Source organism: Pundamilia nyererei, unplaced genomic scaffold (genome assembly GCF_000239375.1).
Source record: "Pundamilia nyererei isolate P.nyererei 1_Seehausen unplaced genomic scaffold, PunNye1.0 scaffold00265, whole genome shotgun sequence".
Taxonomy (NCBI): domain Eukaryota; kingdom Metazoa; phylum Chordata; class Actinopteri; order Cichliformes; family Cichlidae; genus Pundamilia; species Pundamilia nyererei.
Genome location: NW_005187666.1, coordinates 148,722 through 158,464, shown reverse-complemented (window position 1 = coordinate 158,464; position 9,743 = coordinate 148,722). Strand labels below are relative to the sequence as shown.

Sequence of the window (9,743 nt, the reverse complement as noted above, 5' to 3'; positions counted from 1 at the left end):
ACCCTGACCCTAACCGTAACCCTTTAATAAACAGTAAGCAGAATTGATATTGTCCTTGCAACATTGGAATTTCATAAATGCACGAATGGCTTGGCGCGCAAAGGAATACCGTCACAACAATGTGATTGGTCACTTGCAATGTTGAACCTGGAACAACATTTTCATGATGGTCTGGGAACAACACCAACACGAGGATATCAGATCATCCGAGTAGTAGTGCCAGTGTGGGCGCAGCTGCACCAGGAACCACGGATTTCCTTAGAATTAAAAAAAAATCCTTACTTTTGTCTATAAAAGTACACATTACACCATCAGTTACTGTGGTAACTAGAACTCCATAAAAGCCCGTTAATCCAACCGTGTTTTTTTTTTTGTATACAGCACACGATTTGAAACAAAGTGCCTTTATAAAATGACAGAGCAACAACTGTTGTTTATCTTGCTGTGGAGACAATAAAATCATTTTATATTCAAGCAGCGATTCAGCAATCTAATGCATAAAACTGTCTTTTTATTTATAACTGTAACATTAACATTTATGAACATTAAAAAGGTGAATCAATATCAAGTCTCTTGTCATCAGATGGTGAATAACAGAAGTATGTGCATTGTACATTGTACATGAGCTGGTGTGAGGACGCAGGTACAGTCGGGCATCTGTAAGACGCTGGCGACTCTCCGCAGTATTTAACCCTTTGTGGAAGGCAACAGTGCTGTAAACAGTGTTTAAGACTTCTGTAGCTCTGCAGGGGGTAAGTATGTGCAATCAGGATGCACTGGAACAAGAAGAAAAGTAATGACAATGAGATTCAGTCAGACACACGTGCAGTGCTGAAATTATCACATGGCTGTTAGAATTAAAAAAAAAAAAAAAAATCCTTTATCAGACAATATTTCATAGTTAAAAAGTCCTTGCTTGTCCCACTTGTGCTGAGGTAATGTATGAGTCGGCATAAATATGTAGCTAACGCTTTTAGAGCCTCTCTTCCCTCCGTCGCAGACACTTAATGCACCTGCTGCATCCACAAAGCAACTTGCATTGTGGAGGAACCGCACACACACTCTTCACCCTGCTGCCTTCTGGCAAGAGGTACTGGAGTATTCAGGCCCTCACTGCCAGACTGTGAGACAGTTTCTTCCCAAGCTGTTAGACTCCTGAACACTCAGTAACTGGACTGACACACATGCATACCTTCATACACGTCAATACCAAGCACTTATCTGCAGAATCACACACATTCATACACCAAGTTACTTTTTGCACATTTCTATTGCACTGTTGTGTCTGTATCGTTCTGTCTCTTGTTGCACTGTCTTTGTTTTTGCACACTGCACTTTATGTAGTCCTGTGTTGATTATCTGTTCTATGTCATATGTAGCACCACGGTCTTGGAGGAGCGTTGTCTCGTCTCATTGTGTACTGCACAACTGCACATGGTTGGAATGACAATAAAGCCACTTGACATCACACTCCATTTTTATATTTACATTTAACGCACACAAACTTTTTTGGGGAACTGGGATTGTATTAAATCAAAGCTTTTCTGTTTCTGGAAGTTAATTTGATTAGCTAAAGGATGCTGAGATTTGTAGTGGTTTATCTCAAGACTTGTTCACATACCTGCTGTTTTCCCTCTCCTGTGCAATCGCCTGAAAGAATCTTTTCAGATGTTCTTCACTGGAGGAAAAACTTTCACAAAGCCACCTAAAGGCCCATGAATTCTCCTGCAACACAAGAAAGCTGATTAAACAACAAACAACAGCACAGCCCCCGAGAATTCAAAGTGTGAAATTATAGAATCTTTTCAATCAATAGTGACCCCAAACAAACAGACAAAGCATACAATTTTAAAGTTGTGGTGTCATATGTTTAACTGCGAGTAACACTCTCACCTAAGAGAAAGCATCCTGCATCCTAAGTGTAAAAATGTCAGAAGAAAGACTTCTGTGAACAGCTGGAAACTACACACTAAACTTCAGCTGCTTTTATTAATTTGGAGAGTTATTTATCCATTACTGGTGTGTTAATCTGACCTGTCACAGGTGGTTTCCATCACAGATGAGACTTGAGTGAAGAGCTGGATCTTAAACATTTCTTTAGAGAGCAGCTACAAAATTGTAGATCAAAGTAAGAGTACTGACAGGGACTAGAAAGAGAGAGCATATTTCTCCTGTTTTGGCTTCCCTTCATTGGCTTCCTGTTAAATCCAGAATTGAATTCAAAATCCTGCTCCTCACATACAAGGTCTTAAATAATCAGGCCCCATCTTATCTTAATGACCTTGTAGTACCATATCACCCTATTAGAGCACTTCGCTCTCGCTCTGCAGGCCTACTTGTTGTTCCTAGAGTATTTAAAAGTAGAATGGGAGGGAGAGCCTTCAGTTTTCAGGCCCCTCTTCTGTGGAACCAGCTTCCAGTTTGGATTCGGGAGACAGAATTAACTGAGGGAAAACAGTGTGTGGTTCCAATAACCGAAGACACGTGGATTTTATGACTCTTCCACAGTGTGTCTTTTGTTTTGTTTCCCCCCCCTCCCCAGTCTTAAAAGGTAGGTTTTCCTCCCCACTGTTACCAGTTGGTTGGGTCATCTGTATTACCTTCCAATAAATCATAGCAGGAGGTGACTATTCCTGTGATTTGGTGCTATATAAATTAAAAATGACCTGTAATCAATTTGAGAAGAGTGAGGCTGAGAGTGATTCTCTAAAACAAGCTTTTCCATGTTTCTTTATACTGTACTTGTCTTATTTGTTATGCATGTCTGTTGTTTTGTAATTTGAGGGGGGGGAAAGGGAAAAAAAGGAAGGCCATCCAGTGCCAAATGAAAAGATGCAGATCCATCCGCTGTGGCGACGCCTTGGGAAATAAGGGAGCCGCGAAAAGTACCTTTAATTATTTCTTTAGCGAGACAAAGATGCAAGAGACACTCAAACTGTCATAGTTACACAAAATTATAGCACCGTTATTGTTGCGTGTGCCAATAGAGCCCTTTACATGATATAGCTTAAGTATGTGAAAGCACAAACAGTGGCGTGGCGTCTATGGAAGGAAAGCAAGAGTTGGCTACCTGAAAGGTGTTGAGCACAGGTAGGATCGGATACAAAACGGAATCGAGGATTCTTTGGCTCAAAGCTTCCGTCACCAACAGGAGCAAGGCCTGATCTGGATACACCTGCGAACACATTGGACTGTTTAGTTCTCGCAAATTCTAAACACTGAAGTGTAAGTGTTAATGCACTGACCTCATGCAAGGATCGTGGGATCTGCATATTGGAGCCCTTCTGATCAAGCAATATCCCTTTCACAACATCCCGCGCTTCCTTCATCATTCAGACATCGAGGAGACAAAATACAGAATGAAACAAAGCAGAGAAACATGGAGAAAGCTGCAAGTCTAACTCTAACAATCAAGAAGTACACACCTGCAGAAACTGCATACTGGGCATGGGTAAAGCAGTGAGTGAACCGCAAGGCTTGTTGACAATCGAGAGCAAACTGGTCCAACACCGAGACTGGATCAGAGGAGTATTAGACATGCAGTCAGACATGGGACATACTAGTCAAGGTTTTAACAAGTATAAAATGTACCTAAACCAAGAAATAAAGATGGCAGATATCTAGAGACAAAAACATTTTTCAGACTTGAATGAGGAGCTTTTAACTTACATCAGCATATACAGCACTGCAGCATCCCTGAGCCCTGAGAGCAAACCTCACCAGCTCATGACGTTTCAGCGGCACAGCATCTACACACAGAGGAATCAGATTTATTATCAATCCTTGTTTTATACTAAATCTTATCCTGAAGCTACGTTTACACTGCAAACCTCATTGCTTCATTTGGATGTTTTGCGTTGATTTTTTTTGTTGAACTGTTCATATTAATGATGCAATTGTGTGGCCAAAATCAGATTCCCATGTGACCTGATTCATATGCTCTTGTTACTGTTCTTACAGCAACAAAGACTTCTCACACAGGAGGCGGTCATACAGAAGCAAGCACAGAGGTCACAGTTAGTATAACTTTAAAGGGCTGTAGCTGCAATCACATGACATTATTGTGCATGTGACATCTCTATTGAGGTGTATGTGGATGCACAGTTGAAGCGGGAATGTGGTGGAGTGATGACATGAATGGCTTCAGTAATGCACTTTCAACTGAAAATTTCGTGATAATTACAGTAACACTAAGAAAAATCAGACACAAACACAAACTGACTTGGGTCACTTCTGAACTTGGTACAACCCCCCCCCAAAAAAAACAAAACATCTCTGCTGGACCTTCAATAGACTCCCATGCTGCACCAGCACAGCAGAGCTCTCCCGGTTTACTGACTGGTGTCAGCTTTGGTGCAGTCGCTGTTTCAAAGACTTTGAGATAAAAGAGGAAGAGGTCCGGAGTAAAGTGGGAAGCGGGAGCATTCACTGAGGGGAACAAACTTGTGAGAGCTGATGAAAAGTCTCCAGCCATGCACATGAAGTAGGGGATGAGGTCTTGTATCTGCTGAAACCTGACAGAGAAACAAATCCAATGCAGCAAGTCAGCAACATGTCACTGCTGGTGTCTAAATATTTAAACGTTTGATTTGAGATTTTAGTTTCTCTATAGATGGTAACTGCGGATTGACAGTCATTTCTGAACCTATATTTAACGAATTAATGAACTCCAGATGGGGTTTTAAAACTATGAAATATGGAAGAGCTACAGTTTTCCCCTTTTTCAATTAAAAATGTATTATCCATCCTAGACTGGAAGAAGAAGATTGAAAATGTGAAGCAAGTGCAGAAGCGCCTCAAACCTCCCCTCTTCCTAATGGCCGTGGCGTGGGGGTGATCGGCTTATAGTTTTTACTTTGTAAATGTAGAACAAAACACGTTACACCTACGACACTGATATCCTGATCCAGGAAACTGTCTCACTCTCGCCTGCACCTGGATCAAGGATTTTCTTACAAAGTGCTGACAAATAGTCAAGCCTGGTCCTCACCTCACCCCCAAAACACCACTCAGTGCTGGTTATGTTTTTAAATCATGTACTGACATGACAATAACACAAAATGCACTTTGCTGGAGAGAAAAACAGAGGAACCTGTGCATGTACTCACTGTGCGGTGTTGTCTGTCTGGACGACTCGTAGATATCGACACAGCTCTCTGTACCTGCAGACAGAAACAACACAGTTAGACAGCTGTCTACACACAGCAAAGTGGATGAGTTCACGTATACAAACCTGCGCTGATGCTGCAGTAGCTCCGTCCTCAGCAGAATCACAGAAATCTGTTCAGTCAGGACGTCTTTCTTGCCTTTGTCCTTACGCACGCCTGACACGTTCTGTCCCTTCATCACAGACACGAGCAGGACGTCGTTCCAGGGGCGAACACACAGGCTGGAGCACACAAACATCAAGTTATAGCAACAACATATACATGTAACAGGTAACCCTGGAGGTTAAAGGGCAAGCATACCTGTTTCTCATGTTCCTCAGCTCAGCTGGGAAATGCAGTTTCTTGCAAAACTCCTGTAGTTTGTTAATGAAGTCTGGAGTAAAATTTGCCATCACCATCTGTCTCTGTACCAATGCTATTACCCTGGTAAGCACACACAAACACAAGTAGAAGATGAATATCCAGGTGAATGAGCTACAGGTGTAACACAAGAAGTGAACGTGCATGCATTTACCTCTGCAGTAACATCGTTTTAGCTGTATCAACATTAGCCATTGGAGAAGCAAAGATGAAACCCCTGTAAATGGAATAAAAAATATTGAAAAACATTTGAAAATTAAGAAAAAAAGGAATGTGTGTAGAAGCGGAAATGCTGCAGTGAGTACCCTGAGAAATGGAAATGTCTAATAAAGTCCTCAGCAGCCCCCAGACTCATGATGACTGCCGCTCTGCTGTCCTGTTGATCTGCCTGGTTCAGGAACGAGGACACAAACTCAAACACCGGTGAGTAACTGGAACAAACACAACAAAAAACAAAGGAAAGTTAAAGAGACGTCTTAATATACAAGTGTGTGGACTCGTTCCAGCACTGCACTCCTAAAATTAACAGCTGACCTCACTGAAACGTTACGTCAGACTTTTTCAACTCGGTTTTCCTGGGTCTTTTCACGTGTGTTATGAATAAATCTTCTTTTTTACAGTACCGGTACTAGTTTTATTTTGTTGCATTTATCCGCGACACCTTAAAGGCCGGTCCGTGAAAATATTGTTGGGCATGAACCGGTCTGTGGCGGAAAAAAGGTTGGGGACCGCTGGTTTAGAGGAGAAGTCAGTAATGCATCAACAGAACAAGCAATAAATAAAGAAATACTTTTAAAACAAATAATTAAATCAAAAATATAAAATCGCAGATTTACAACCAGGCAGTCCTATGAAAAAAAACTGAAGCTTTTATAACACTATCTCCAAATACGTCACTAAAAGCAAAGAAAAGTGTGCACCCTTTCTCCAAGAATGGCTGATGTTAAGGCATCAGCTGTGTTAAACAATACTGGTCACCAGGACTCAGGGAACCAAAATGACCTCAGATGGTCTAAAGGGACATGTTTTTGAGGTGAGCCTTGGTGATCTGCAGGATGAATAGCTGGTCTTTCCACAGGTTTAAGCTCATTACTGGGAATGTTCAAGGCAAAAATTGTCACAGCAACTTCCATGGACCTGATCCGTAACAAGATATGGCAGACTTGCCCCCAACCGGTCCCAGCAGTTAGCTGCCCCTTCCTGAGCTCTGTTTTGCTGCAGGTTTCTCCTGCAGTGTGAGTTTTTCCCTTCACACTGTCACCAAGTACTTGGCTCGAGAGGGGTCGGCTAACTGTAGGATCTTCACCTTACAATCCAAATCACTGTGAGGCACTTGTTGATGTAATTTGACACTATATAACTAAAGTTTATTGAATTGACCACAATTCAAGCCCAAGTGAATATAAAGACCACTGATGGCTACTTTCTTCTTCTTTTTTGTGTGGGTTTCACAAAAAACTGTACCAACCAGATTAGAAAGACCTCCTACACCTGATGGAGCTCATGACATGTGATGCTCTGACCAATGACCAGAAGGAAGTGCTGAACAAGGTGATCCACGACAGTGGTTCACACTTCAATGTTGGCCTTCTGTCAAATGTCTAAATAATTATACAAAGTTATTGTGAACTGGACTGTACATCAAAGCAGAGCATTAAGTGATTTACGAGCCAGCTGCTTGATGTATACCTGCAAGCTCAAGAAGCTTAAAAAGCCTTAAAAAGTCTGACTTGGGGAAAGTGATGAAGTTCCATGTTGAAGGTGGTGGCGGCAGTGCAGCAAAGGCAGAGGGTAGAGACAGCGGACAGCTATGACCGTGCCCATCCCGTAGACAGTGTAAAAACACTGACCTGAATAATCAATGTAAATGCTCCACATATTTATAGACATATTGGGAATCTCTTACAGCTATGGATTTATAATTGGTCCAGATGTGGCTCCTAATCATTGCAATATAGAAATCAAAATCTGAGTGTTATGAAACATACTTGTAGATGAAGCCTTGTTGGTTCTCTTGGCTCAGACCATATTCCTTTAGTGCCTCGCCTTTCATGTAGGACGAGTAGAGCGCAGAGAGCTCTTGTCTGAACTGCTGCAGCAACGTCGCTGGACATGAAGTGAAAATAAATAAATACATTAGTAAGATATATTTAAAGTACAGTACAAGAGGTTCATCTCGGGTGTCTCCTCGCATGAATTTGTTGTTTGCACCTGCTTGTCGGAGGTGCGAGTCCATTTCTGACAGGGTGAGGTTGAAAGCAGTCAGTCCTCCCAGCAGCTTATGGTTTCTGAGGTTGCTCCAGAAGGTGCTCCTCTTGTGGCTGTTGCAGTGACAAATGTCGCTCACGGACCACATTTCACACTGAAAACCAGCGAGAAAAGCACATCAATCACTATTTTGTAAGAGACCTCCCCATGACTTCAAGGACCTGCTGGGGACATAGGGATGTAAAACTTCACTGACATAAGCTGGTGCTTGTTCATGAAGAGCTCTAAAAATCAAAACCTGAATTTTTTTAATCGACTCTGAATTTAATCTGGAGTCAGTGCAGCTGGGTCAGCAACAGCGTGCCATGAGAGCTCTTGGAAGACTTAGCACGCTGACCAACCTTCAGACATTCCAGGAAGTTGTGTTTACTTAGACAACAATGAATTACCGCAATCCAGGGGTAAAGAAATAAATGCATAAATAACAATCTCCAGGTCAGAGTGTGACACAATGGGACTTGACAATATGTCTTTAGTGATAAAAACAAGTGTGAACCACAGATCAGACATGAACACTCAAAGTGATGTTCATGTCAAATCCTGATAGAAATTTAGCAAACAAGGCAAGGCGACCAAGAGCTTCTATTTCCTTAGGCAAAAATAAGTCAGGGGCATAAACAAGGACTTCCTCATTAAATTGGAGAAAGCTGTTTGCCATCCAACTCTTCATAGACCTATTCAGGATCTGTAGCTTAAAAAGAGAGATGTATAACTGAAGGTCATCAGCATGTTGTTAAAGGTGCCCAAAATGTGCTGAAGAGGGAGCAGATACAACGGAAACAATAAGAGCCCAGTACAGAACTTTATGGCACACCACAAGTAAGAGAAGTGGAAGAGGACCTGTATTCAAAATTAGCTTAAAATGAGCTGATAACACTACAAAAAAATCTTTAATTCTTTATTTCCCCCCATACTGTTTCTTGATACAGTGTTATTAAAAAACAAAACAAAAAACAAAGTATGCATTTATTTAATTTTTGAGTAGGCAAGAGCAAAAACAAGCAAAAAAAACCAGATGAATACAGTTTAGTGAACCCTCCAAACTGCTGGTCAGAAACATTTTGTCCTGTTAACATTAACACCTACCAATGATGCCAGCTTATCGCAGATGTAGCAGAAGCACTGATCACAAATGAGCTGGTTACTGTCTACTGGCATGTTAGTCTCCAACTCTGTAGGCCTGAGCGTGCCAAAGAAAAGCAGTGTGAGCACCTGACACAGTAAGACGGGGGTAAAGAGCACTGATGGTCATTTCAAAGTGTATCTCACGTAAAAGGGTGTATGGGACAGTCGTAGCGAGCATGAGGTAGCACATCAGCGTGGCGCGAGAAGGTCACGACCAGGTCTTCCTCCAGAGTGCTGGGAGAGGACACGCAGTCTGGAACACAGAGGCTGTTAGTGATTAGTCATAAGATCATCCACAAACACATGGAGCAAACAAAATAAAACCGCTGTCACCTTTTTCCTTCACATCCACCACCTCCACGATGAGGCAGGACATGTCTCTGTCATCCTTATGATCATCGTCATCATCACTACTCAGGATGATTATATCTCCACTGTCTGCTGGCGTGCACATCAGAAATGCCTGGTTAAAAAAAGAAGAAGAAAGAAACAGAAAAAGGAAAACCAACCATCAGTTAGTTCACAGATGCAGACCTGCAGTATGAAATGCGTGCATGAATGTAGACTTAACCCTGCAGTCATGCACCAAGGCTGCTAGCCCACAGGCTCAGCTGTGTGCTTTGTTGTGAATTTCTAAACTTTAGAGGTCATACTTTCTCAACAACACTGTGTTATTCTGCAGCATGAACTGTTCCAGCCAGGCCTAACAAAGGGACAGTACGGTTTTCTTACTTTTAAGAGGACAGTTATTTATTTTTACAACTTTAGAAACGCGTAGAAAAAAAAGTCGACCTCGCGCTTTATTAGCTGCAGGCGAACGTA

General features: G+C 41.9%; 1 protein-coding gene across 3 annotated transcripts; it reads right to left on the bottom strand.

The window, feature by feature from the left end:
• Nucleotides 1–168: 168 nt before the first annotated feature.
• On the bottom strand, nucleotides 169–9,384 carry LOC102199523 (uncharacterized). 3 transcript variants are annotated; one of them, XM_013915183.1, is made up of 18 exons: nucleotides 9,255–9,384; nucleotides 9,066–9,174; nucleotides 8,883–8,976; nucleotides 7,740–7,890; nucleotides 7,517–7,634; nucleotides 5,834–5,959; nucleotides 5,683–5,745; nucleotides 5,469–5,591; nucleotides 5,234–5,389; nucleotides 5,109–5,162; nucleotides 4,285–4,514; nucleotides 3,670–3,749; nucleotides 3,426–3,515; nucleotides 3,246–3,323; nucleotides 3,071–3,175; nucleotides 2,035–2,108; nucleotides 1,622–1,725; nucleotides 169–776 (listed from the first exon to the last, which is right to left on the bottom strand). In XM_013915183.1, the coding sequence occupies exons 1-17, from the start codon at nucleotides 9,373–9,375 to the stop codon at nucleotides 1,665–1,667; spliced, it is 1,833 nt and encodes a 610-aa protein (XP_013770637.1). In that variant the 5' UTR covers nucleotides 9,376–9,384; the 3' UTR covers nucleotides 169–776; nucleotides 1,622–1,664. The 3 variants fall into 3 exon arrangements, with proteins under 3 accessions (XP_013770637.1, XP_013770638.1, XP_013770639.1); XM_013915185.1 differs by lacking the exon at nucleotides 169–776 and adding an exon at nucleotides 1,894–1,915 and having other exon boundaries at nucleotides 1,679–1,725; XM_013915184.1 differs by lacking the exon at nucleotides 2,035–2,108.
• Nucleotides 9,385–9,743: the final 359 nt, after the last annotated feature.

What these genes read in the sequence shown, in the direction of transcription:
- LOC102199523 (XM_013915183.1), bottom strand. Translation starts at nt 9,375, where the DNA reads ATGTGCACGCCAGCAGACAGTGGAGATATAATCATCCTGAGTAGTGAT. An exon ending in AAAACGATGTTACTGCAGAG is followed by an intron (nt 5,592 to 5,682) that starts GTAAATGCATGC and finishes TGTGCTTACCAG; the next exon opens with GGTAATAGCATTGGTACAGA. An exon ending in CCAGTATGCAGTTTCTGCAG is followed by an intron (nt 3,324 to 3,425) that starts GTGTGTACTTCT and finishes TGAATGATGAAG; the next exon opens with GAAGCGCGGGATGTTGTGAA.